The following is a 27,410-nucleotide window of genomic DNA, read 5'->3' on the forward strand; positions in this document are numbered from 1 at the left end:
TTTATGGGACCGGATTGATAACCTGTTGGATTCGGATTCGATCCGACCCGCTAACATGCCCACGGACCCTGGAGATAAAACCCTAATTAAACCCGGCCCTACTGCCATCTCACAAATCCTTCTTCGCCCTCTGTCTAGCCGACGAGAGCCGAGGGCTGGTCGTTGACGTAATGCCCCCTTCAGTCGCCTGCCGCTCTCTACGAACCCTCCTCATGGACGGGTTCGAGTGCCTCCCCGTGCGATGCTCCGCCTCGGCACCCGCACCTGCACCTTTCCTCCCTCATCGCCTTCTCCGTCTCTGCGTCCACCTCTGCTCTGCAAACCCACGGCGTCCCGTCTCCAAGAATCTCCCATTTTGTCAGAAATCCTCTGCTTTTTGTTCATATTCCTACCGTCCACTCGTGCCTCGGAATGTTGGTATGAATCTCTATGGTCGAATCTTTTTTTCGTTCTGGTGCATGGCTTTTCTCGGTTCTTTTTTCTCTGGCTTTGTAAGATGATTCTATTGCTTTCTAATGGTTCGGTTGAAGGTGCACTGCCAGCAGTCCACCCTACGGTCGACAAGCGGATCGACTATTTGAAATCAAAGTTGGAGGAACAAGGAATTCGGTGTGGTAGTGTCAAGCCCGGGAAGTATTGTCGAAATTTATGCCCAAAGGTGCCTCTTTTACCCCTTTCATCCAACATTCATTCGTCCATCCTATTCTTGGTATTAACTTCCCCTTAGTATTCTTGACAATCATAGGATTCCCCCGTTTCTGTGTTAATGTTTACAACAATTGGCTTTTCTGGCTCAAAAAATTAGAATTGGTATCAACGATGGCATTTGTGATAAGTAGAAACTAGTTTCTTGACGAAAGAAAATTCATCAGACATATCATGTCATGAAATGTGTAGGAAATCTATATTTTGTTTGCTACACTGCAACGCTGACTCAAACCACCCTTATTGCGGTTCAACTTCTGGGGTACATGAAATTAATAAGTTTCAAGTTTGGCGCACGCCCTTGTTTTTTTTTGTACCAATGTTGCGTCATTTTCAGTTTACCTTTCTGATTGTATTTTCTTGTTGTGTTAGCTCTCCTTACTCTACCCTATGGGAAAGGATCCGGTATTAGCTTGTGACAGCCCAGCTTAGCACATGTTTAGTCTAATCTAGCCAATACACCCTTCGGGACAATCTTTAACCGGAAAAGCTTTATCCAACTCGGATTCGGAAAGGTGGATGGCTCATAGTTTTCGAGAAGGAAAGACAAGTTGTCTAACAAACGAATGATGATTTTAGCGTCTCCTCAAGTTATGACGGATGATCAGGCCATGTCTATTGGAAATTAGTACTTATATGCTCCAGTGGATTTCAGATTGATTTTGCTTAGAACAGCTTGTGATTTTGAAGAACAGCCATGGTGGCCACAGTGAGTGTTTGCAAGGCCCAAAATATGCTACAATATGGTAGAGACTAATTGTTGTTTGGGACTATGGCAGCCACTATAGTGGAAGTTTGGCTGCTATTTTTCTGCTCCAAAATTGGCTCGTAGTGACTGGATTAAGCATGCATTTTTAGGAAATTGGTCTAGCTTAGCTTGTAAACCAGCTCAGGCCGAGTTAACCAATCAAATTTAACTCAAGCTACTGAATAAAGTTACTTTTCAACCCCATAATTTTGCCTTACCATAACTTTGTATCTGAATCTTACTCATTTCTATCAATGTGTGGATGGTGGTTGATAATGTGTGTGTGTATATATATATATATATATATTTAAACATTCTGATATTGTATGGGTTGTGGCTAATCAAATTCGATTATGGTACTTCGACATTGTATATCATTGCCACATAACATGAAGCTTATGTTTTAAAATCTAATATTTGCTGTTTGCATCTTTTGATATTTTAGGTCACATGACTTTTTCACTGGTCCAATTGTAATCTGCTTTCAGCTGTAAAATCACAAATACTTGCTGTGCTTTTTTGAGGGTTTGGTCGTGCATGCACTTGTGGGCTTGTGCGTGTATGTACATGTAATAGATGTTTGCAAGAAAGCAACTAGTTAATATAATAACATGGCATGCAGATTTTGCTATATGGATATGCCTGTTTGTATACTTAACCTCCTAATGTTGAAATTTTAGTGTCAAGGAGGAAGTTCCAAGGAGAGGTGCTTATCTTTTTTCATCAATGTTGATGGGTAAGTTTCGTATCTTTGATTTTAATCACTAAAGCAGGCATCCTTAATTTTTTTACCTTTCACTCTTCCTGTGTTATATCTGGCTTTCTATTTTCTTGGCATTCCTTCTTAATCTTGTAGAGAGTTGGCAATTTGGATGTGTTTTAGAGCTAAATGTGGATGGAGAGGTTCCGTACGGGTATTATCATTTTTCAGCAAATACATATATGACTACCACCATTAAGCATCGCAATTGGAACTCCACTTTTTGGCTGTTATCTGTCACTGTTTACTTGCAGGCTTTTGAGGAGTGCAAGATAGGCTATGCCAAAACAAGACAAACTTTGAAACTTAACGATTACAGAGTAATCACTGAAATTGATCTTCAGCTAGAGCCATTATGTACAGAGGTGCATAGTTTAACTTTGTCAGGACTGTCATCATGATTATTATGTATTTTTTTGACATATTGTTTTATATTTTTTCGAACTCATTTTTATAATTTGTTATGTAGCTTCAGGTTCATCAGATGATTCTGATAAGATGTGTAGACTTTTCTCTTCCATGTTTGTTTCTCCTGACGTGCACAAAAGTGAACCATCATTAGTTTCATACCTATGACGCTTAATCTTCTACTTTTTAATGTTACTGCTAAAACAAGTACCTAGTATTTTTCAATGCTAATGGAAGAGTTAAATCTTAATAGTTATACTGGCAACAATTTTTGGCTTCTGCCTTTTTGTTCCGCTTGGGGTCACTTTTGGTAATCCAATAAGTGCTTCTGTAACTTTTTTGGTGCTTTTCTTGCCTTCTACCTTTACTTTGAACTGCATAGTTTTGACTTTTGAGGATCTCTTATGATAATGAAATTTAGGTACAATGATCCCTCTGATACAGTAGTACGTTGTTGTTATTGTTAAGTATATCATCATGGAGTTGACAGTTAAAGTTAAATTACATTCTCCTGCATTTACGTTTCAGCTTATTGCATACTTCGCAGAAAGATCGATATCAGCAAAAACTCTTGAACGAAATGGCATCATGCAGTGTAAACATGATGATCAGGTTTGATTGCAGAGTTTCCGTAGTTGCTTATCTTGATGGCAGGCTCCTTTTTACCTATCATGATAGTGATTGAAGTATCCTGTACTAGTTGCTCTCCTAATTTGGTTGTATCCCGCACAGATCGTTATTGCTTTTACTTACAGGAGAAATGCAGCTCTAGTAAGCTGCAAATACCTTGCATCCTCCAAAGAATGTTGGCAGGTTTATGCAGTGTCTTGTTAGCTTAAAAATAATCGTAGTCTTTTTTTCATGAAATACACATATAATCTGTCTTGCTATTTACATAATGTTCTTTCTTTCCATCTACCAGGAAACAGGCACGGAACATATTTTTTATGGACTTGATGACATAAAGCAAGCTAGCGATGTTATAATTGTAAGTCTTTTAACTGTTATAGATATATTTGTACATTTTTGTTTAGTCAGATTCTTTCTTATATCCCTCGTTGTTTAGTCTCTTCTTTATTTCTTCTGTTAATGCAGGTCAATGGTGAAATAGATAAGCTCTCTATGGAGGAGGCTGGTTTCCCCAATTGTATTAGCGTACCTTATGGACTACCTGAACAATCCTCCAAAGAGCTACCTGCTGAGGATGAGGTCTTAACCAGACTTGAAACTAAAAGTGATCTTTCTTAGGTTTTTGAATTCTCTGATACTAATGCAAGACTAGAAATTTTTTTGCCTTCTTAAATTTTTGTATTGTAGCTTGTTTAATTGTTTTACCTTTATGAGCAATCATCATTCGTTAAGGCTTTAACTACATTTACAAATCCTAAGCTTGCAACCTTTGGTGTTTTCTTTTTTTTGGAGGATGATGTCAAATCAAACAGGCAACACTTGATATGTTACTTTTAATCTTTTGTTGTTACATTATTGAAGTTGTTTTCTCTAATTAATCCTTCCCAACTTTTCATCTCTTTGTGTGCAAAAGTAAGCTCACATCAAATCTCTTGTGCTTCACATATAGGTAGTATCTTTGATTGAAAATGACTCTGCACACTCCTTGACTCAAACTCTACTTGCATGTGTTGGTGCCTTATATCTAATGGTTTAGCATGTCTGAATTCTTTCCTGATTGCATAACATTAGGAATGATGCCCATGTTTATGTTACTTATAAAGATTTATGGCAATGTACTTTCCCTGCCAGGGATGGGACAGGCAAAAGAAAAATGAAAACAAAAAGGTTCAAGCACTAGAAACATCGGAAAAGAATCTTGTTTAATTTTGTGTAATTCTTTAGATTCTGATTTTTGTATGTTGGTTATTTGCTGCTTTAAGCTTGTCTTCCAACGGTACACTCATGCTCATGGGATTAAACGTATTCTGCCCTTATTAGTTGTTACAAACACATGACGACCACCATAAATGGAAGTACTGTTGACAAACAGGTAAAGTTAGAAAAGGTCTTGGTTTTTCCAAGATTGAGGAGAGACTGAATATGGGATGAGGTAAAATAACATGAGATATTACTTTTTTGTGCACATAGGTGTTTTATGATGTGGAACTAGGTGGTCAGTTCGTATTTTCCTAGTACTTTCATTCTTGGGAATGGTAATCTTGCTCAGATACCATGCTATATCTTATAAGGAGGCAGGGGAACTTGTTTCACTTTGTAAATGTTTTTTACATTATCGTGGATGTTTCTCGTTGGATCAAACCATTTCCTCCATATGAGGGGCTTGGATGAGCGTCATCCATGCCAGAATTATATTGTAGTATGAGGTATGTGTGTGTGTGTGTCCACCATTCCCTTTTTTCTGAGATGTTAATGATTAAAAGTGAGCAGGGTTTGAGCCGAACTGATCAAGAGTTTTCAAACCTGCTAAAATTAGCAGGTATTGAAGAGACACTGTAAATGAGTTGGGTTTAGGTCCATTATACTAACTTAGCTAATAGGCAATATGGTGTGGTTTATACCATAAAAGCAAGCCATAATGTCCTGATGAATTTATACCAAGCATGGTTATGGAGTTGAAGTTCAGCCAATTCAAGCTTTTAATTCAAGTAAAACGGGGAGGAACTAAAGGTAAACTTTAAAGTGGTTCACATTTTTGTGATTGGTCTTGGGATGGCTGGTGGACTTGCAGTTATCATATATCCTTGCATGTGCTTGGTTTACATGTGGGCATGGCATAATGTACACTTGTGCTGGTGTTGTTTTGGAGCTGGAGCTCTTTGCGCCCTAGTATTATTGCATCTTGATCCATGCTTGTCTCAAATACCCACTTATTCTGACCATTGGAGACTCTTAGTGCCGATTTATTTTGTTAGATACATACTTATCTTCTCAGGACTTAAACAGCCTCTAAGATAGCCATTGTATATCATCAAGCTTCTGATCATCTAGTTACTTTAGGGTCCTCTTTTGACTGGTATTTGATCATTAGATACAGCTAAGACAGAAGGCTTGAGAGTGAGTCTTTATAGCATCAGGTTAAGTTAGCCTTTTTGTGATCTGGGTGACCAAAGTTCCCGTCATGGAAACATCTTTGTTTACATGGGTAAGTCTGTGTATATGGACCCTCATAGACCCACTTAGGGGAAGCCTTATACATTGGGCGCATGTCTAATATTTTGAGAAGGATTGCAATGTCTTAATGTTCTGTAGAGCTAATCAAAGTTAAACATCAATGTTGATGTTTCGCTGACTTGCATATACAATGGGAATTTAGGTTTGTCTCACAATTTTCAGGACATCAAAAATTTTATTTATATTGTCACATTATTTTGAAAATTAATTGTTTTTCTTTCTGATCAGAGTACTTTTCATCTGTTTGAATTTTTGGGTGTTTTAAGCTCTTTTGTATTATGGTTTCATTGGATTTTTATTTCGGATAATATGTCAGATCTAACATTTTTTGCAATGTTCTTCACAAAGCTAGAACACTGAGTTCCAGTACTTGTGGAACTGCATAGAGTACCTAGAAAAGGTCGGTATCTTAATGTTTAAAACAAGTTAGCTTTGCTCTTGTCCTCAATAGGATACTTGTAAATTGCTTAGCTGATTTGAATTGAAATGTCCTGGATAAATCTCTCAGGCATCTCGGATAATATTAGCAACAGATGCAGACAGCACTGGCCAAGCTTTAGCAGAAGAATTAGCACGTCGCCTTGGTAAAGAAAGGTTTGGTCTCTCACCATCATCATTTAGGCATGGATGTCAATCTGTATTCTCATGTTTGCCAGTCAGGATTGATGATTCTTTAGTTGTGTCTATATGTGTTATAATTTAGCTTATAAACATAAGAATTACTTGATACCTTTTCATCATTTGGATAAACAAATAGGTGCTGGAGGGTGACGTGGCCGAAGAAAAATGCTACCAAACTTTGCAAAGATGCTAATGAGGTTTGTTTTGACTGTTTGAACTGTTGCCTCTGTTATGTTGGCTACTTTGTTCTAAAGGTTCCAGATCAGGATCGGCATCAGTATTGATTAGTGGCATAAACTCAATTTCCTTCTTGATTGGAATTTACTGAAAAAAAAATCTAAAATTCGAAGCTGCACAAACCTTGAGACCTGGTTTGGGTGGTGCATGCTTACCAAATAATTTGCATAATCTATTTTTTTACAAAAATCATTACAAGTGTAATTTTTTTGGGCACACCAGGCATTCTATGTCATTTTTTATGGTGTTGATCTATCCATGTCTACTTTGTCATTTATTTTAAATGGTAGGACTAAGGAACTTTGTCTGTGCGTGTGAATGCATTGTGCATTCATGCATGTCCATATGTTTGGCCAAACATTATTCCTTCTATCCAAGGAGTCCTCTATAGGTACTGCCCTCTTTTATGGAGTATGTACGCCAAGTAAAGGGTGCTGACGAGTAGTATCAGATTATTCCTACAGGCAAATGGAAACTTGACTGCGTGGCTTTTCTATCTTGTTGTCTAAACTTATATTGTATTCTTTTCTTCAGGTTTTGATGTATATTGGACCAGATGAACTGAGGAAAGTTATTGAGAATGCTGAATTGTTTCCTATAATGGGCCTATCTCACTTCAGTAATTTCTTCAATGAAGTTGATTCATATTATCACCGGAGTCATGGATTTGAGCTTGGTGTTTCTACTGGTTGGAGAGCTTTAGATGAATTATACAATGTAAGAATTTAACCTACATAATTTATTCGTGTTTCCTTATTTGAGATTATGCAGATAAGATCGTTTTCTTAAATGTGATGGTTTCCTTTGCCCTTTAGAGTGTTCATTTAAGACTGGTATATTCAGTGCTGCACATGTCAGCGATGTATAGCCATTAATCACTTTGTATTTTGTTTCTAGGTAGCTGCTAATTGCATTGTATCCAATTATATGGGGTATTTTACTAATAGAGGATTCCAAAACTTATCTTGGTGAAAGATCATACTGGGTGCATAATATTCTAGTTTAAGTGAACTGTATTTTGCAAACAAACTTTGTTTCTTTATAATTTTCTAGTAACATTGATCCATCCAACTATTTCCTTTAATTTACCACCATATATATGTAAATTATATATATAAACTTTCATTGAACATTATGGGTGAAAAGCATCACCGCACTTGTCAAAATACTGGTATGATTTGATTGCTACACCTTGTGCCAACTGCCAAGCATGTGCAAGTAAATCCAGGAAATTGACCAAATGCGATGCATTATACTGGATTTATTGTTGTGTTATAGAGTAAATCCAGGAAATTATGTGCTGGGTAGCCATGATCATCATGAGGGTTCATACTAATTTGTGCTTTCTTCTTGCAATAACTTTACCTTGGTATGATTTTATGATCTCCATATTATTTAAATGTGTGTAACTACACTGGATTAGTATTTTAGACACTACAATTTAGTTGATAACTACCTTGAAAGTTTGACAAGATTTCGATGCTTTATTTTGTGGCTGGATATCGATCAATCAAAACAAGAGCAACCTTAAACAAGTGTTTGAGGTTCATGAGAATGTAGTGAAAATCTCTTGTGAATCACATATCTTGTTCTTTATTTTCCCTCTTTTCTTCTTTATCACTGCTACAGAGATGACCTAGCATCTGAAAATGAGATCAGCTGTTTCATGGTATCTTGATTTGCATGGCACCTGTTATGACTCATGAGGGTTAAATGTGGAAGCCAACATTTGTAAAATGATATTGCTTAACCAGAAAAAAAGGTCCTTGTCATGGTGCTAAGGCAGACATGGCCAAACTCTGGGTCTAATGTAAAATGCAATTCATGTTATGGTTAGAGTACAACCATTTAACAAAATAAGAATAAATATAAGGAAGTTTGTGTTAATTATTTGTTAACAAGCAAGTAAGCAATTGGTAAAAAGATATAAATTTTGTCCATACTGTCACAATGACTTACTACTGGATTTATTGTTCTGTTATAGATTAAATCCATCCATATTGAATCCAATTTATGATTAAAACGTGTGACTTTAGATATAATCTGACTTTCCTCCTAGCTTACCAAAATCGTCAGATAAAGTACTAAAGTCTGTCTAATCTCGACTTTTTCATATATTTAGGATTCTTATAGTCATTATTTTTTAATTAGTCTGTCCATTCTCGGAGACGTACTTTTAGATGCTGGAGAAATCTAATTGAGAATGTCTGTTTAGAAAATTTTTAATGCTTCTGGAAGGATTTTGTTAATCCTGATTTTTTAGATGGTAGTTTTTGTTTTATTTGTCTCTTTTCAGCCTACTCAATCCTGAAATAGATTTTTTATGCAACAACAACAACAGCCATATTTTTTATATATTTATAAAATCCTTTTTATCTGTATGGATTTTTAGATTGCTGGCTCTCTAATTCTAGGATGAGATATTTCTAATCTCATCATTGATTTCTATGTGGCAGGATTATGTTAATTTCACCTTTTTTTAATTTTTATCCTAGTGAAGTTAGATTTCTACTGAATTCCAATCTATAAAGCTATTTGAAAGCCAACTAAATTTGATCTGGCAGTCTGGTGTTTGCTTTTATCTTTTATTTTCTGAGCTTTCTTGTAATTAAAGAGGTATTTGATATATCCAAGTTGTTAATTACTTTGAAATCTGTAAAGAAATGTTAGAATATGATTATTTACAAGTCTGAAATTTGTTCATAATCTTTTTGCAAGACTTGTGTGCAGTTTTATATCTTTGCATGCTATTATTTTTTCCTTGAGCAGGTCGTGCCTGGAGAGTTGACTGTGATAACAGGTGTTCCTAATTCAGGCAAAAGCGAGTGGATTGATGCCCTGTTATGTAATATCAATAAAGCCCATAAATGGAAATTTTTACTCTGCTCTATGGAAAACAAGGTCTGATTTGTGAATCTTCTAGTTCGACCTTGTGATTATATCAAGATTGTTGAAGATATTGGTCTTTAGGTTCGGGATCATGCAAGGAAGCTTTTGGAAAAGCACATAAATAAACCATTCATTAATTCAAGGTATAAAACCTTTCATATCATGTGTGTCTGTCCACTGGTAACTTTGGTTCATCATATTGAATTATGAATGAAAGTTTTGTTGAAATTATTGGCAACAAAAAGAAAAATATGAAAAATTTTCTCTCTTGTTGCTCCTGCAGTTGACTGAAATAGTCAAGTTCTTCAAGTTTCTTATTGCTCTCTGAGCTATGAACCAGATCATAATTGCTGCTCAGAGAAGTACTCATCTTTATTTGGCATTTGGTTAAAGCCTAATACATCGCTGGAAGTGCATTGGAACTTAAAGAGTAAAGACTGTTTTGGGTTGAAAACTCAAGTTCTATAAATTCATGTGGGCACTGAGGTTACAAGTTTGTAGGCTTTGAAGGAAAATGACTTATATAGGCCTGATGTTATTTCTAGTAGTCTAGTCAACTTATATGATCTCATATGCATGTCTGAGGGTGGGAGTATCCACAGGAATTGCATGATGAATCCAAGCTTATTGATTCACAGAATAAAGATCCGATCGACACAAAATTGATTGACACTTTGTTTCTACTTGCATAATGATGAAAGTATTCATGCATGGAGATATTATCGTTTTCTCATCTTTATTCAGACCTTTTCTTGGAATTTTGGCTGTCTTTGGATTGTAGCTAAATTTCTTAAAGTTCTGCATATCTTTAAGACCTTTTCTTAGAGTACTTGTGAGAGGCAGCAATTCTTATTTGTACCATTTTAAGATTCAAGAAAAAAGATACAGTTTGCCTGTCCTGGCTGCAATGGAAATTTAACATGACACCAAATTGTGAAATAGCTGTAAGGATGCAGTGGATTATTGAGTGTCGGGCCAAAATTAAATTGACTTTCTTATTGTCTAATATTTTGTTTATTTAATAATAATCAAGTTAGTATTGAGTTAATTTACTCAAAGCATACACCTGCTTAGTGAGGGGGTGGGCATTGGTGTAATGGTGATGTTGCTCGCTGGTAATCTGGATGATCATGGTTCAAAACTCATGGAAACAACTCATCTATATGTAAAGGTAACATTACATCTATGTATATACACACACACATTCTAGTTTGGCTTTTTTTAGTAACTCCTCTCTCCTAAATTTTTCCAAAAATGAAAAACATTGTGAAACACATTACTGTCATAGGATCCATGAGTCGATAGAAATTCTGAATGTTACTTCCAGATAATGTCTTTTTTTGTACTTGTCCCCATGTGTGAAAAATGAGGAAAAGAGGATGTGGAACAAGGAATCAATCCTGATTGTACTGGTCAATACAGGCCACTATTTATTAGTTCAACTTGTCTGACCGGTACAAAACTATTTAGATTGGTACCTATTAATATGATTTTTTTATTATTAATTTTGAATGATATGAGACTATATGATTGGTTCACCATTCAGTATACTGGTATTGTACTATTCTCACCTGTTACTATTGTTGGTAGTGTATTGAGATTTAAATTTTTGATCTGGAACATTCTCATGTTGATGAAGTGCACTTTAATATTTTTCTTTTTTTTTCCGTTTTGTTGCCTTTTGTTTGTTTACATTTGTTCATTTTTGTTAAACCTTTATTTTTTTTTCTTTTCTTGCCTATTGGTATACCAAATCGTAGATGATCGAAGTCTAGTCAGGACTAATTAATTAAACAACCATGCTGTCAATTTGTTCTTTGCTAAGTGAACATGTGCTCTCTCTTTTTTTTTTTTTTGCTTTTTCTATTTTTTTTTAAGTTGTCTGATTTAAACTTTAGCTGGTATGATAACTGTCTTTTGTACCAGCTTTTCTCTGTCGGATATCTAGATTCCCAATAATTGTTTCCTTTGCTAATTTAGTTGCTTGTTAGTTCATAAGGTTCTTTGTTATATTTTTCCTAAAGTAAATTATTATGTTTATGGCTGTGGCAAGATATGCTGAATCTACCGAGCGTATGAGTGTGCGGGAGTTAGAAGAAGGAAAGAAATGGCTTGATGATACATTTTATCTAATTCGGTGAGTTATTACATGTCACCATGTTTGGTTTATCAGACAAGTTTTGTTAATCTTATTTTTTAAATGCATAACGCTTTATATTCTCATATATCTGGTCCAGATTACATAAGTGTTCTAGATATGTTTGAGTATGCATAAACCTCATTGGTGTATCGTTTCTTGATTGATTGGTATTTTGGATCATGGATAGGTGTGAGGATGACTCCTTTCCATCTATCGATTGGGTACTTGAACTTGCCAAGTCTGCAGTTGTTCGATATGGCATTCGCGGACTTGTTATTGATCCATACAACGAACTTGATCACCAACGTTCTTCAAATCAGTGAGTGATTCTTCAACTACATTTTTGTTCACATAAACTGTTTCCTGCCATGTAAATCTACTCTATTTGGTTTAACATTTCTGGTAACAGAACAGAAACGGAGTATGTGAGCCATATGCTTACTAAGATCAAGCGCTTTGCTCAGCACCACGCTTGTCATGTATGGTTTGTGGCACATCCAAGACAGGTATACCTTCTAATGTATCCTATAATCTATTAATGTTCTGCTTCTATCATCTTCTTAATGTAAACATGTCTTCAGCTACAAAACTGGAGGGGTTATCCCCCTAATCTGTACGATATTAGTGGAAGTGCACATTTTATAAATAAATGTGACAATGGAATTGTCATTCATCGAAATCGGAATCCAAATGCTGGCCCCCTTGATCGTGTTCAGGTTCACTTGTCTTCCTTTGCAGTCCATTAGTTTCTATTTTCCATTTTTAATTTATTTTTGCATATATTTAGGTTTGTGTGCGGAAGGTGCGAAACAAGATCTCTGGGAGAATCGGAGATGCTTTCCTCTCATATAATCAGTATATTTCTATTATGCTTATGAATCATTTATTGCCCACTATGTTCTGTCAAAATCCTGTTACCTTGAAGTTCTTAAAATACCTACTATTCTTTTTTAGATATTTTAACTTGGTTACACTAAAATGGTTGCTTGTAGCCCAGGAAGGTCCATTATTGTTTCAGTCCACATCTTATTCTTCTACTTTAGTATGGGTCTTTGTCATCTACCATTTGCCTTGTATTAATATGTTAAAAACTCATGTTAAAGTGATGTTAACAACGAAGTGAAGAGTGGTAGATGACGAAGCTTTCTTGTATGACCTACTATTATATGTTTCTGGCTGATCAATGTGTGTACATGTAGAATGGAAACTTGCAATGCTTCTCCTTGCATTACGGTAGCAAGTCGAAGCATGAGCGACTCTGACCATGATACATCTTTGTGTGTTTTCACTATCCAAAAACCTCAATTGGGAATTTTAATCGACAGCTGTTGCTAACTGCAGTCTTTTTTTTATTTTTCGCAGAACCACAGGAAAATTCGAGGATTGGCATTACGGGGGCTATAACAATTAGGAAGCAACGTAGATGAGTTGCCTCTGTGACACTGCATTCGTACACAGATATCGGATGATCAAGTTTTGAGGTCCAAGCTGTAGCTAGAGCGCCAGAACGGAGAACAGTTTCGGAGCCCCAATCAACCATTAGGGGCTGCTCACTGTTTCCGGACGGGCAGTGGTCTACTTGTTCGGCTGTAAAATATTTGGTGGCTGTCCACCGTTTGGAAGATGAAACCCTGTTGTTAGGCGCATTAAATGACATGTGTTCTCATGTGTAACGTGATATGTTTGATGATACATAGATTGCAATGTAACATGATAGCTTCCGAGTCTTGTGAAATGTACAGGTGAAACTGAGAGATCCACTTGTATTTGATGAACACTTTTATGTGATTGCCTCGAGTGGTGGTAATGCATGTTTATGATCTTCCTCCAGTTGCCTAACGATGATGTGAAGAAGAATCTATTGGCTCATCGAGCATCCGATGGCAGATCCAATCTCGAGACATCTTCGAGTCGTCCTTTTTCTTTTTGATTCGAACCGTTGCTGCTTTTCCACCTCTTTTATGCTGTCAATTTTCTGTCTATAATCTATCCGAGAACGGTCAACCTCCCAAAACTTGTTGCCGGGAGGCGGTCAACCCTCCGTCGCACGCCGCCTGTGGGGTCCACGGATCTTCGCCACCCCTACCCCCCCAAAACGCGCTTCTCCAGCCAATACCCACCTCCATAGGAATCCAAACTTCCGTACCCTCCCGTTCTACCCGATCGCATCGTCTCACAAACGACTCCAGGCCCCACAATAGCCGGACGCTTAGTCTTACAATCGCCAGACGGGGTTGGCCGCCAGCGGGTACCGAAGAATAATAACATCCGGGAATCGAGGACAACGGCTCCCTGAGGTGGCGTCATTTCATTGGCTTTTTCCACCCTTTCCATTCGGGTCCCTCGAAGGAAACAAAATAGCCGTTGGAGAGAGAGAGAGAGAGAGAGAGCCGTTTTTAATATTATTTATATTAGTAATCGTTCTCCCTCTTCTGTCGGCAACGAGCGAACGGAGCATAATAAATAAGAAACCATCCGTCTCTCCCTGTCGTTGTGGTGGCTTTCCTCGTCTGCTCTCTCCCTCGTATCCCCCGTTGCGATCGTGAAGCTGCCGTCCCATCCGGCGTGCACCATGACTTACGAGGTGAGTTCCGATGCCGGAGCCCCGACGGCCGCGGATCCCGTCGAAGAGAAAGTTGCGGCCGCCGCCGATGGCGACGAGAGGAAAACAGAAGTGGATACCAAGGTGGTCGCCGACGTGGAGGAGAAGAAAATGCCGGAACCGCCGTCCTCGGACCATCCTTCCGTCGAGAAGTGCTCCTCTTTCAGGGAGGAGAGCAACTTCTTGTCGGACCTGAAGGAGGCCGAGAAGAAGGCGCTCATCGAGCTCAGAGCCAAGGTCGAGGAGGCCATCCTCGAGGGCAAGCTACTCCTCGAGAAGCAAGAGGAGCAGAAGCCGATGGAGAAGAAGGAAGTGGCCGAGGAGAAAGGCAAGACCGATCCTGAAACCCGAGAAGGCGGGGAAGGTGAAACGGCGATGCTTGATCAAACCAAGGAGAAGAAGGAAGAGGTCACGGAGAAAGAAAAGGCCGATCCTGAAGCCCAGGGAGGCGGGGAAGGTGAACAGGCGAAGCTTGATCGAGGGAAGGAGGAGGAGGAAGAGGTCAAGGAGAAAGAATGCGGAGAAGGTGAAAAGGCGATACCTCGTCAAGCGAAGGAGGAGGAAGAGAAAGAGAAGGTCGATCCTGAAACCCGAGAAGAAGGGGAAGAAGGCGAAAAGGCGAAGCTTGACCAAACGGCGGATGTGAAAGCGGAAGAAAAGGCGGCGCCTTTGGAGGAGAAGGTCATCGCGACTGCGGCGTCCGAGGCCAAGAATGTCGGAGACAGCGACAAGGAGGCCACCCTCTGGGGCGTGCCCCTCCTGCCGAGCAAAGGCTCGGAACGCGCCGACGTGATCCTCCTAAAGTTCCTCCGCGCCCGCGATTTCAAGGTGAAGGATGCATTCGAGATGCTGCGGAACGTACTGGTATGGAGGAAGCAGTTCCGCATCGACTCCATTCTGGACGAGGAGTCGCTGGGAGTCGATTTTGTGGCGGCGTGCTACATGGACGGCGTCGACCGGGAGCGGCATCCGGTGTGCTACAACATGCCGGGCGTGTTCCAGAACGACAAGCTGTACCAGGAGACCTTTGGGTCGGAGCAAGGGAGGGAGAGGTTCCAGAGGTGGAGAGTGCAGCTGATGGAGAAGGGGATCAAGACGCTCGACTTCAAGCCCGGCGGGGTCGCCTCACTGCTGCAGATCACCGACCTCAACAACTCGCCGGGCCCGTCCAAGAAGGAGCTTCGCACCACCATGAAGCAGGTCGTGCAGCTGCTTCAGGACAACTACCCGGAACTCGTCGCAAGAAATGTGAGTGCCATCGCCATTCCCAGTTTGATCCCGTAAAAAAGCAATCTTTAGAGAGATTAATCGCTTCCTGTTGTTGGTTCTTCTTCTTCTTCTTCTTCACTGTCCTGATTGCAGATCTTCATCAATGTTCCTTTCTGGTACTACGCATTCCACGCTCTGATCTCTCCTTTCTTGACCCAACGAACCAGGAGCAAGTTCGTCTTCGCTCGTCCCGCAAAGGTCGCAGAAACTCTTCTCAGGTAAGGAATAATCTGGAATTCGTCCGACGACGATCACATCTCCTTGGCACTAAACAGCACAAGCATCGCCGCCTTCTCCAGGTACGTCCCTGCCGAAGCTGTCCCCGTCAGATACGGCGGTCTGAAGCGCGACGACGACACCGAGTTCTCAGCAGAAGACGGCGGGGTTTCGGAGGTCATCGTCAAATCTAACTCCACCGAGACCCTCGAGATCCCTGCTCCTGAGGTAACACTTTTTGTTGCTGTGCTCATGGATCGAATCTCTCGGGCTGATAACATCGTGTTAAACAGGGTGGGACGACGATCTACTGGGACCTGAGTGTTCTGGGATGGGAGGTGAGCTACAAGGAGGAGTTCGTGCCCACCGACGAGGGATCCTACACCATCGTCGTTCGGAAGAGCAAGAAGATGGCGGCGGCGGAGTTGCCAGTTCGGAACTCGTTCCGTAACAGCGAGCCCGGCAAGGTCGTGCTGACGATCGAGAACAACTCATTCTGGAAGAAGAAAGCGTTGTATCGCTACAAGATCAAGAAGAGCTGTTGAGAACCAACGACGAACTCCATGAATCCCTACTCGTGGCGGAGATGCAGTAATTTTAGGAAGGATACTAGAAATTTGTTATTTATTTATATATTATTTATTATCGTATAATTCGTTCAAAAAAGAATGCATTGTTATTTCAAAATAGGCGTAATAATAATAACAATACCTCCAAATTTAGTTCCAATGTTAATAATGTCAATCAATATTAAGTCAAAGAGACTTTATTTTTTATTCTTCGAAAATAATAATTACTAAGCACAGTAAATCAATAATTCCGGAAGAAGATAGAGAGCAATCAATCGGTCGGTCATACCGCAACGGAAGAGCATAACTTTGGTCAACCGGTCTTGGCGAAGCAATCGATTGGCTGTCGAGCTGGTGGTCTTCGTCTGTGAGCTGATGTAACTCTGCTCCGATTCTTCATCAACTTGAAGAAGAAAAATTCGAAACATCAAAGTTAGGACATATACAAATTAAAATCTTCCAATCAATATATTCAAAAATCAAATCGTTTATAACGAGCTAGAAGAATGCAGAGAACGAGAGAGAGAGAGAGAGAGAGAGCGCATACTTGGTCATGGGCCGGCCCTAAGAAACATCAAGATCTGCAGTTCTCCTCGAGTAGGTGGTGTCGGGCTTAAGATCCATGAGCACCGCCAGAGTGACGGACGGAGCACATCGGCCTCTGCTTGCCTCGCTGTAATAGATGTCGATCCGCTCAAGCTGTAAGGTCGGAGTCGCCAATGTACCTGCCGCTGCCGTCGATCCCATACTCGTTGTAGATCACCTCCCAGAACTTTGCCCCCCAATTAGTTCCCGCTCTGCATCCCTGGACGTGCATCATCTCCCTCATCGTCGAGCGTCGCCTCCGCAGCTCAACAATGATCTTAAAATTAGGGTTTCGATGGTTGGAGAACGAGATATAGGGTCCGAACTGAATCGAATTATATATATATATATGTGTGTGTATATATATGTATATATGTATATATGTATATATATATATATATATACATATATACATATATATATATATGTATATATATATATATATGTATATATATATATATATGTATATATATATATATGTATATATATATGATTTATAGAAATTAAACCCATACCATTTGTAAAATTAGAGATTTGGATTGGTTTAATTAATGAATCGATAGTGAACTCAATTGGACTAATATCTTTTAAATTAAAATCAATCCGGTTTGAATCAATTAATTAAATTATTTATTAGTTTCTCATTAAATCATTTTGACAATCTTATAATCTTAGATAAAATCATATAAGATACTTTTATAATTAAAAAAAATATGTCAACATCCTGAAAATATTGAGATACTAAATACTGATGCTTAAATACTGCTGCTATCTTAGGATTTGAGAAAAAAATTATCAAATATCAAGATTAATTTGAAATGTATATTAGTTTTAAATGTTTTCTAGAAGGAAGATTGTTGGGATCCGGTCACCGATTTGTTCTCACCATCAAATGTTCGGTCATCATTTGCCTTGTCGCACAGAGATATTATGCAGCGAAGCGCATACGGAACGAGACGGAAAGGGCGCTTCGCGTCTTCGTTACATTGGACGGTGGACATTGGCCTAGCCGGCAGAATGGACGGTCGTACATTGATTAGATTCTATGCGGGTCAATCGGCGTGGGGCCGCTCGTATCGGGTTGGTCGGCAGAGACGACTCTCTTATCGGCTGCGTGAGCCGCCGTGGGTAGTGTATGAATGGAAGAGGATGCTTCTTCGATCGTCGTCACGTTTTCTTGCTTCTTTGGGCAGTGTAAGAACGGAAGACGATACTCCCTATCGCTCGGACGTGGAAGTCTGTGATGGTAGCAGAATGATCCACGAATTCCTCCATTGTCGTCATGTGTTTTTTCCACGGTGATGCTAACCAAACATTGTAGTCTCGGAGCAAATAGTATGAATCAGGGAACAAGAATCCAAAACGAGAAAGAACATCAAGACACGGACTAAATCAGACACTAATCACCGTGCGCGTGAGGGCAGAAGACTGTTGTTCTATGCTCAGCTGCAGCTCTTATTGTTAGCTCAAGCATGATCAATCCTTTTCCATCGTTTCTAATGACGTGCAGAACCTATCTCGGGATGGCTTCTGAGATATATTTGATCTCGTCGCCAAGCATTTGCTGCATGAAGATCGCAAGCCGTCAAAACACGACAGAAACGAAAGCAACACTTTGACGGATTTTGCTGACACTTGGAGGTCGCCCTACATCATTGACAATTACTCCTCATCAGCTAACTCACTCACTCGAGGGTTGTGGACCATCACACTTGTGAACCACTGCTTCACATGGACTGTACAGATAGATCCTCCACAGCTTTTGTTCTTCTGCTTCCGCAAGTGCTCTTTGAGACCAATTTGGCGTGAAGTACTTGGATTATCTTTGAGTTGAGGTTTCCTTTAGGTGGTCAAGTCTATTGGAATATATGCTAAACTTTGTGATTAGATGGAATTCTGATTTAAGAATCTTAGTTAAGACAAAAACGGAAGATTCTCGACCTGAGATGAGATGGTCGCCGTCGTCGCGAGCAACCTCTACGTCGTCTTCGTGACGTCCAACCCCCAAGCAACCGCCTCTTATCCCTTGGGACCCTCCACAAGGGCGACGTGTTCGTCTTTCTCGTCGGCTCCATTCACTTTCAGTTCGAAGTGCATGAATGAAATTTACCTGTCGATGATGAAAATCTCACCAACTCCGATTGATCATCTCCCTCCAGTCGACATGCGTGAAACGAAGTTCGGTGGAAGGGACAACTGCCCACCATCCCTTAATTTGACGTCTTTCCTGTGCATGAATTGGATCGACAACGATCGAAAATTAACACCAGCAATGGGTTGGTAGCATGGTTCTAATGAGGAGGAAGGTGGGGTGCTGGCTTGCAGACCAGAATGTTGTCCGGGAAGGGAAGATGCTCGGAGGAATCAGAGCAATGGGTTTCGACGTCATTCTCTTGGGCAAGTGGTGGTGGAGCATTATGATGAACGAGAATTCTCTTCTGGCCGAGATCATCAAATGTGGAGGTATTAAAGGAGATGGAAATTTGATTAGTCCCTCCGGTAGCTAGGTTTTCTTCTTTCTCCCCTAACAGATGGATATATTCCATGATCAGCATTGTGTAGCTTACTTTACTCGTCATTTTTGGCTGAGTCGATCGATCGGTCCCTCCTAATTACTGTCAAGGCTTTCGCCTGGATGTGCCAGTTATAATTCTCCGGAGACTGCTGACCACATGTTCTTGCAATGCCAAGGTGCAAACAAGGGTATGGTGCTGCAAGGTTCTGAAACCTTATCCCCCTGAAGGCAGGCGGCCAACCTTGTTCTTCTGTGCAGACATGAGTTTCGTGTGTTCCGAGAAGGACATTCCACTTGGATAGATCGACGCATAAGCTCAGGTTCTTCTAAACGGAATTTTATATTAAAAGATAGATATATTGCAAAGTCACGTGATTCGATATTATTTATTTATATTCACGAGCAGAATATCTTTTTTTATTAATTTAAAATCAATATATTTCCTTTTCCGAAAGAAAACAAGCATGCGTAGGAAGATTCACTAATACCACAAGCTTTATTTTTATTATAGAATAAACCATGCACGAGGTAAACCTCATGACGTCATTAATGTATTATAGAATTTATTCTCGAGCGATGTCCAACCACTGCATCTAAGAGTATCTTAATTGGCTTGTACTAAGCGTTGTCCATATTCTTGAGCGATGTCCAACCACTGCTGCTGCTGAAGCCAGCCCACGGTCGTCTTGCTAAGCTGCACGGCCTGGGCAAGAATGTAATCAGCGATGGGCGGCTTCGATCCGAACAGTGCGTTGGCGGTGGTGACGAGACCCGGGCTCTGGCTGCCGAAGGTAGCGAACGCCACCGCATCGGTGTCCCCGATGTTGAACTGGAAGTGTATGAGGCCCCTGGGGAACACAAACGCGTCGCCCTTCTTCAGCTTCTTAGCGAAGAGAAGGTTGCCGTTTTCCGTGTTGGAGGTGACGAAGCCGGCGTAGAGCGTTCCTTCCGCCACGTGCAGTATCTCCGACGATCGTGGATGCGAGTGAGGAGGGTTGAGACCGAAGGGCGCGTAGTCGATGCGAGACATGGCGACGCCAAGGGAGTTGAGGCCTGGGAGTCGTTCCACGTTGACGAGAGTGATGTTTGCGCCAAGCTCGTTGGCGGTGCTCGCGGGCTTGTCTAAGCCGGTGAAGTAGAAGTCATCTGCCGTGACATCCTTAGCTTTCTTGCAGGCGAATCCGTTCACAAACACTGCAGCGTGCACGATGAACAGGCTTTAGCAACTTGAGCAAGTACACACACGAGGACCTAGCTAGCTACGAGGATAACGATGCCTACCGTTGGAGTCGTAGTCAGCAACGCAAAAGTCTTGGAGAGGACTCGGATCAAATGCCAATGCATGAGAGGAAGCCAGGGCAAGAAGAGCAGCGATGAGGGTGATCCTAGCAGCCATCTGCACTCTCTTCGAACAAGCAAGATGAAATGATGCAAGTTTCTTTGTGACTGGCCTCAGGAATCGGGATGTATATATAGAAGGCCCCGAGGTAGTGTTAAAATTGTGAACTGGTTGATAGAGTATGTATTCTGCACGGCAGTGTGCTGACTAATTCAGCTGATGACGACCTTGACAAGTCACTCGGTTCCAACCTGGATTTACCACTAACCTAAGGTTCATGAAAGTTTTGGTTGGACTATATGTCATTTTGGAGCATCCGACTTCGACCCTTCTGCCCCATCAGTATCACTTACCTGGTTGCCTCACCTTCTTGACATCTTTATGTCTTGGTAGCAACGACCGGTTAATAGCCAATTGACACAACTAAAGACACACAAAGAATCAACCCGACGAAATAAATATAAGCCAATGCTTCTATACTACCATGTAATCGTGGCATCATAATTTCTTTTGGCTACGAAGACGAGGATACGAGGAAGAAGTTTGGTAGCATACAAGACAAATTGCTCTCAACTTCTTCCCCTCATACCCTCAATTATGATGCCACGATTGCATACTAAAGTTTGGTAGCATAGAAGCATTGGGGGGTTGGCTCATAAAATAGGTTGGTTCTTTGGCTACTGATGCGGTCCGCACCTCTTTCTAGCCGCAACCTCGGGGATTGTACGGCTCGGTTAAGGGGTCCGAATGTCGGGGATCATAAGCGGCGCTCCTCGACGTCTTCTGGGGAAGCGCTCGCGACAGTCCGATCGGGGAGTTATCTGGAGAGATGGCTGGCCGCAGCGTCGGGGTGGAGTGGTTGCCGTGTACCTGCACAAAGGTCGGACCGTATCAGATTGGCGCTAGAAGGAGGGCCCGAATGTCGAGCGATCCTCACACTGACCCCGTCGAGTCCGTTGCCCGCGGAGATAGAGAAATGCCGACGTCGACGCCGGATCGATATTGGCGCCTGTTCAACGACTTAGGGATGCCACCCCCATTACCCGCGGTCGGCCCCCCGGCCGTACCGCCCGAGGCGTTTTTCGCCCTCGCCAAGCAAGTGCAGGGAATGACGGAGATAATGCAGACCGTTGTCCCGCTTATTCCAGAAATCAGGCGACTGACGGACGCCTCCGCCGACCCAACGCAACCAAGGCAGAGCGCGGGACAGGATGCAACCGGTGAAACCCGAGACGGGGCCACTCACCACGAGAGTTCGCCCGCGCGCGATTCTCCCGCACCCTCCTGAGCCGCGCGACGCCACTCCGAACCCGACACCGTATCATCCGACTCAGCGGACAGCTTCGTCAAAGTACAATTCTCCCGAGTCAACCGTCGCCTGGACGAATTCCGACGCGAACTCCAGAAGTCACGTGGCGAGTCAGGCGAGGGTCCCTCGGGCGGATCCCCTTTTGTCCAGGAAGTACAAGAAAAACCGGTTCCCCTCAACTTTCGGGTGCCGACTCTAGAAACATACGATGGCAGCTCCGACCCAGCAGAGCACGTCGTCGCATTCAGGACTCAGATGGCCCTTTATGGCACGTCTGACGCGCTAATGTGCCGCGCGTTCCCAACCACCTTCAGAGGACCGGCACGCGCATGGTTTAACCGGCTGCGCCAATCCTCAATCGCATCTTTCGACCAGTTCGCCAAGGAGTTCGAACAAAACTTCCTTACCAGTGCGCGACCTCGACCTTCCATAGCCGCCCTGCTGGCGCTATCACAGCACGAGGAGGAGACGCTCGCGTAGTTTGTAACACGCTTTGCCACGGAGATCCGCGGGTACCCGGATACTCACCCTTCTTTAATCATGCAGGCATTCCTGACGGGGCTAAAGCCCTCGAGGTTCTTCTGGTCACTAATTGAGAGGCCGCCGGCCACTATCCCTGAGATGCTCCACCGTGCCAGCCAATACGTCGCCGGTGAAGCGTTGGCAGCAGGAAGACGCGCAGCCGGGAAGATACCGCAGATCGAGCAATCCCGAGCTGCCACCTCGTCGACCGACCCGCAATCCCGTCGGAGGCCCGACCATCCCGAGCGACGGCTCCCGAGGCCTCCACCCCTCCCACTCAACACACCTCGTACCGAGATCTTCCTCCAGAATAGGGAGAAAGACCTTTTGCGACCTCCCAATCCCATGAAAGCTACTTACAAAAATCGATCGAAGTACTGCAGGTTCCACCGAGACCATGACACAGAGGACTGCCACGACCTCCAGAACCAGATTGAGGAGCTGATCAGAAGGGGGTACCTCGGCCGTTATCTCAGGGAGCCCCGAGAAACGACCCTGCGTCCCCGGATGCCCGTCGAAAGGCAGATCGATGTCATCATCGGAGGACCGGCGGCGGGCGGCAGCAGCTCGAGCGCAAGAAAATCCTATGCCCGGAGCTCGATCGAGAAACGCCCCCGACCCGAGCTAGAACCCGGAATCTCCTTCGGGGCTAAGGAGGGGGAACGATCCCATCATGACGACGCTCTAGTGATCTCCATCCAGATCGCCAACGCTCGGGTAAAGAGGGTAATGGTCGACACTGGGAGCTCCGCCGACGTCCTGTACCTTGACGCCTTCAAAAAGCTCGGCTTGCCCACCGAAGACCTCACCCCCATGAGTTCGACACTCACGGGATTCACCGGAGACTCAATCTCCCCGCTCGGCACTACCACACTTTCTGTCACCATTGGGGAGGAACCGAGGACCAAGACAATAGTGACTGCGTTCATGGTGGTCAACCTGCCCTCGGCCTACAACGTCATCCTCGGCCGCCCAACGCTCAACAAGCTGAAAGCTGTGGTCTCAACCTACCACCGAGCCATCAAGTTTCCCACCTCGGTAGGGGTCGGAGAATCATGGAGCAACCCAGGGGAGTCAAGAAGGTGCTACCTCACCGCGGTCTCTCTCCCGAAGAGGGTACGCCCCCATATCCAAGATCCCCGAGAAGAGGCTGCAACACCCACGCACCTCGAACCCCCAAAACAGCTACCGAAGTGCCGCTAAAGGGAGACCAGTCCGGCCAGACCGCACACATCGGCGCGGCCCAACCCAAAGAAAACCAGCTCCAGCTCGTCGAGTTCCTGAGGAAAAACGCCGATGTATTCGCATGGTCGCCTAAGGAAATGCCAGGGATCGATCGGGCGGTAGCCGAGCACCAGCTCAACATCAATCCCGAGGCCAAGCCTATGAAGCAGAGGCCACGGAAGTTCGCCCCCGACCGGCAGAAGGCGATCAGCGTAGAAGTCGACCGACTAACAGAGGCCGGATTCATTTCTGAAGTAAAGTATCCCCAGTGGCTGTCGAATGTAGTCCTCGTTAAAAAGCCCAATGGAAGCTGGCGAATGTGCGTTGACTACACCAATCTCAACCGAGCGTGTCCCAAAGACTACTACCCGCTCCCGAGGATAGATCAGTTAGTCGACGCCACCTCGGGTTATGAACTCCTTACATTCTTGGACGCATACTCGGGCTACAACCAAATCCACATGGCAACAAAAGACCAGGAGAATACCGCCTTCATCACCGACAGAGGAATATATTGCTACAGGGTGATGCCATTCGGCCTAAAGAACGCTGGAGCAACCTACCAGAGGATGGTCGACAAGCTGTTCAAATGCCAAATCGGCAGGAACATGGAAATATATGTGGACGACATGATCGTAAAGAGCAGAACCGCGGAGGCGCATCTGGCCGATTTGGCGGAAACCTTTCAGACCCTCAGGCAATTCAATATGCGTTTGAACCCCGCGAAGTGTGTCTTCGGGGTTAGCTCGGGAAGATTCCTCGGCTTCGTCATCCACTAGAGGGGAATTGACGCTAACCTAGAAAAGGTGCAGGCCATAACCCGGATGCACTCACCCCGCTCCATCAAAGAGGTACAGCGCCTCACGGGGAAACTGGCGGCGCTTAGTAGATTCATATTCAGGTCGGGCGACAGATGCCTGCCTTTCTTCCAGGCTCTGCAATGAGTCAACAACTTCGCATGGTTCCCGGAGTGTGAAGGAGCTTTTGAAGACCTAAAGACATACCTTACCCGCCTGCCCCGACTCGCTTCCCCTGAGCCAGGAGAAACCCTGGGCCTTTACCTAACGGCGTCAACACAAGTAGTCAACTCGGTGCTGGTCCGAGAAGCACCGCCGAAGCAGGAGCCTGTCTACTACGTCAGCCACGTCCTCGTCGGAGCTGAGGCGCGGTACCCCCCGATCGAAAGGCTGGCTCTTGCGTTGGTAAAGACAGCGCGAAAGCTGCGCCTATACTTCCAGTCCCACACAATCAAAGTCATCACTGACCAGCCGCTGCAGCAAATCCTATCCAAGTTCGACGTATCAAGCCGAATGTTGTGGTGGTCGGTCGAACTCGGCGAATTCGACATCCAGTACTCGCCTCGGAATGCCATTAAAGCCCAGGTACTGGCCGACTTCATCTCTGAACTAACGCCCAAGGATTGTGCAGATGGACGGAAGGATTCCGACCGCGCGTGGACCCCGCACGTCGACGGCTCGTCCATCACCGGCGCAGCCGGAGTCGAACTCGTCCTCAGAAGCCCTACCGGAGAAACCTACGAGAGGTCCATCCGGCTACGATTCCAAGCCACCAACAACGAAGCCGAGTATGAGGCGCTGCTGCATGGCCTACGCCTCGCCCGGGAGATGCAGGTAGACAACCTCGAGGTATTCAATGACTCTCAGCTGGTGACAGGACACGTGAATGGAAGCTATGAGGCCCGAGACCCCACAATGGCATCATACCTGGCAGAAACGCAGCGGCTCGCCTGCCTCTTCAACCGGTTTTCAATCACTCAAGTACCCTGGGCCCAAAACGCATCGGCAGACGCCCTGGCGAAAGCAGCCTCCGTACGAGGTTTAGAAGAAACCCCCGTGACCGAACTCATAGCGGTGCCAACCATACCATCCTGCGGCGTCGTCGAGACTCAAGCCCCGCCCAACTGGATGGAGGAGATACTCCGCTTCAAGAAAGATGGGACGGAGCCCGACCACCCGACGGTAGCAAGATGACTAAGGCAGATGCAGGCCTGGTATAGCTTAGTTGGTGGGAAGCTGTACCGCAGAGGTTTCTCACAACCCCTCCTGCTCTGCCTCGCACCACCCGAGGCCAAGACCGTCCTCGCCGAGCTTCACGAGGGAATTTGTGGGGAACACATCGGAGGTCGAACCTTGGCCTTCAAAACCCTCCGACAAGGATACTACTGGCCAACGATGCACCGAGACGCCGCATCATACGTGCAACAATGCCAACAGTGCCAAAAGCACGCCCAGCTGCAACACCAACCGGCGGTCCCTCTCACCCCGATGGAAATTGCTTGGCCCTTCGCCCAGTGGGGACTCGACCTCCTCGGCCCCTTTCCTCCGGCTTCAGGACAACGACGTTTCCTCATTGTCGGGGTTGATTAATTCACAAAATGGGTTGAAGCCGAACCCTTGGCCTCCATTGCCGAGAAGCAAGTTCGAAGCTTTACGTGGAAGAACATAATCACTCGGTTCGGGATCCCGAGGGTCATTATCACCGATAATGGGACTCAGTTCAACAACGCCAAGTTCAAAACTTACTGTTCATCGTATGGAATACAATTGAAATTTAGCTCGGTAGCACACCCCCAGACCAACGGACAAGCCGAGGTAATGAATCGAGCAATTCTAGAGGGCCTCAGGAGGAGAACCTCGGGCGTGCATGGAACCTGGGTAGACGAGCTGCTGAGCGTTCTATGGGCGATGCAGACAACCCCGAAGACGGCTTCAGGCGAATCCCCATTCAGCCTTGCGTTCGGGACCGAAGCGGTCCTCCCGCCCGAGATGGTGTTCTCGACCTTTCGCACCTCGGGTTACAAGCAAGATGATTCTGAGGAAGGCCTAAGAGCGCACTTAGACCTCCTCGAGGAAAGGAGGGCCAAGGCCCACCTGCGCACCCTAGCCTATAAAAAGGCTGTAGCGCGAATATACAATCAAAGAGTCCGTCCCCGTCCAATCAAGATCAGAGACCTCGTCCTCCGAAAGGCAGAGATAACCGACCCGACCCGGACGGGGGGCAAGCTCGCACCCAACTAGGAAGGCCCATACAGAGTCTACGATATGGTCCGAGAAGGGACCTACCAACTCGAAACAATGGAGGGAAACCACCTACCGAGGACCTGGAATGCAGCAAATCTGAAGAAGTTCTACCCATAAAGAAAAACCAAGCAGGGGCATGTATCACGAGAGACTCACGCGACAATAAGTCAGAATGAACCATCTCCAATATAAAAGATCTGTACATACAATGGGCAGGCGATACAAAGACCAAAAGCTGACCCGATCAAAAGCAAAAAATGAAATACAAGTCAGCACGGAGGAGGCGTCTCGGGCCCGTCATCGAAGGGAACGCTCGTCGGCATCTCCACGGCATCGTCCGCAGGGTGGTCGGCAAAAGGGTCCGGCTCCAGCTCCCACTCCGGATGATTCAATCGGGCGCGAGCACAGGCCACCCGATATCCAAATTCGTATGTCACCCACCCCGACCTTACCAGGCCACGCTCAAACCCCGCGGACGCCTTGTACTCAGCAACCGCTCTCTCCAGCCGCTCGGGTAGTGCTCGCTGCTCTTCCTTCAAGGCCTCCTCGGCCGCCCAAGCTGAAGAC

The 27,410-nt window shown here is 44.1% G+C and overlaps 4 protein-coding genes across 9 annotated transcripts; 3 read left to right on the top strand and 1 right to left on the bottom strand.

The window, feature by feature from the left end:
* Positions 1 to 96: 96 nt before the first annotated feature.
* On the top strand, positions 97 to 13,482 carry LOC135594043 (twinkle homolog protein, chloroplastic/mitochondrial-like). 6 transcript variants are annotated; one of them, XM_065084457.1, is made up of 22 exons: positions 97 to 417; positions 531 to 658; positions 2,134 to 2,189; positions 2,310 to 2,367; positions 2,468 to 2,578; positions 3,150 to 3,233; positions 3,354 to 3,434; positions 3,544 to 3,609; positions 3,717 to 3,830; positions 6,118 to 6,165; positions 6,274 to 6,359; positions 6,523 to 6,583; positions 7,158 to 7,340; positions 9,393 to 9,524; positions 9,594 to 9,655; positions 11,566 to 11,649; positions 11,840 to 11,971; positions 12,062 to 12,158; positions 12,234 to 12,368; positions 12,440 to 12,507; positions 12,852 to 12,929; positions 13,015 to 13,482. In XM_065084457.1, the coding sequence occupies exons 1-22, from the start codon at positions 171 to 173 to the stop codon at positions 13,061 to 13,063; spliced, it is 2,160 nt and encodes a 719-aa protein (XP_064940529.1). In that variant the 5' UTR covers positions 97 to 170; the 3' UTR covers positions 13,064 to 13,482. The 6 variants fall into 6 exon arrangements, 5 of the variants coding, with proteins under 5 accessions (XP_064940529.1, XP_064940530.1, XP_064940528.1 ...); XM_065084458.1 differs by lacking the exon at positions 12,852 to 12,929; XM_065084456.1 differs by lacking the exon at positions 13,015 to 13,482 and having other exon boundaries at positions 12,852 to 13,008.
* A 673-nt stretch (positions 13,483 to 14,155) lies between these two features.
* LOC135594046 (patellin-4-like) lies at positions 14,156 to 16,447 on the top strand. Its single transcript, XM_065084463.1, has 4 exons — positions 14,156 to 15,502; positions 15,617 to 15,741; positions 15,823 to 15,967; positions 16,033 to 16,447. The coding sequence occupies exons 1-4, from the start codon at positions 14,225 to 14,227 to the stop codon at positions 16,282 to 16,284; spliced, it is 1,800 nt and encodes a 599-aa protein (XP_064940535.1). The 5' UTR covers positions 14,156 to 14,224; the 3' UTR covers positions 16,285 to 16,447.
* Positions 16,448 to 19,885: 3,438 nt separating this feature from the next.
* On the bottom strand, positions 19,886 to 20,864 carry LOC103999507 (putative germin-like protein 2-1). Its single transcript, XM_065084464.1, has 2 exons — positions 20,690 to 20,864; positions 19,886 to 20,602 (listed from the first exon to the last, which is right to left on the bottom strand). The coding sequence occupies exons 1-2, from the start codon at positions 20,802 to 20,804 to the stop codon at positions 20,013 to 20,015; spliced, it is 705 nt and encodes a 234-aa protein (XP_064940536.1). The 5' UTR covers positions 20,805 to 20,864; the 3' UTR covers positions 19,886 to 20,012.
* A 5,553-nt stretch (positions 20,865 to 26,417) lies between these two features.
* On the top strand, positions 26,418 to 26,840 carry LOC135594168 (uncharacterized). Its single transcript, XM_065084579.1, has one exon. The coding sequence runs from the start codon at positions 26,418 to 26,420 to the stop codon at positions 26,838 to 26,840; it is 423 nt and encodes a 140-aa protein (XP_064940651.1).
* The last annotated feature ends 570 nt before the right edge of the window (positions 26,841 to 27,410 follow it).

The sequence above is a fragment of the Musa acuminata genome, chromosome BXJ1-9 (genome assembly GCF_036884655.1).
Source record: "Musa acuminata AAA Group cultivar baxijiao chromosome BXJ1-9, Cavendish_Baxijiao_AAA, whole genome shotgun sequence".
NCBI lineage: Eukaryota > Viridiplantae > Streptophyta > Magnoliopsida > Zingiberales > Musaceae > Musa > Musa acuminata.

Bases quoted from the DNA above. Each gene is read 5' to 3' on its own strand.
- LOC135594043 (XM_065084456.1), top strand. From the start codon at position 171: ATGCCCCCTTCAGTCGCCTGCCGCTCTCTACGAACCCTCCTCATGGAC. The intron at 9,656-11,565 runs GTATAAAACCTT...GGCTGTGGCAAG, and splicing joins AAACCATTCATTAATTCAAG to ATATGCTGAATCTACCGAGC. The intron at 12,369-12,439 runs GTTCACTTGTCT...GCATATATTTAG, and splicing joins GCCCCCTTGATCGTGTTCAG to GTTTGTGTGCGGAAGGTGCG.
- LOC135594046 (XM_065084463.1), top strand. From the start codon at position 14,225: ATGACTTACGAGGTGAGTTCCGATGCCGGAGCCCCGACGGCCGCGGAT. The intron at 15,503-15,616 runs GTGAGTGCCATC...TCCTGATTGCAG, and splicing joins CGGAACTCGTCGCAAGAAAT to ATCTTCATCAATGTTCCTTT. The intron at 15,742-15,822 runs GTAAGGAATAAT...CGCCTTCTCCAG, and splicing joins GTCGCAGAAACTCTTCTCAG to GTACGTCCCTGCCGAAGCTG.
- LOC103999507 (XM_065084464.1), bottom strand. From the start codon at position 20,804: ATGGCTGCTAGGATCACCCTCATCGCTGCTCTTCTTGCCCTGGCTTCC. The intron at 20,603-20,689 runs GTAGGCATCGTT...TGCACGCTGCAG, and splicing joins TGCTGACTACGACTCCAACG to TGTTTGTGAACGGATTCGCC.
- LOC135594168 (XM_065084579.1), top strand. From the start codon at position 26,418: ATGAATCGAGCAATTCTAGAGGGCCTCAGGAGGAGAACCTCGGGCGTG.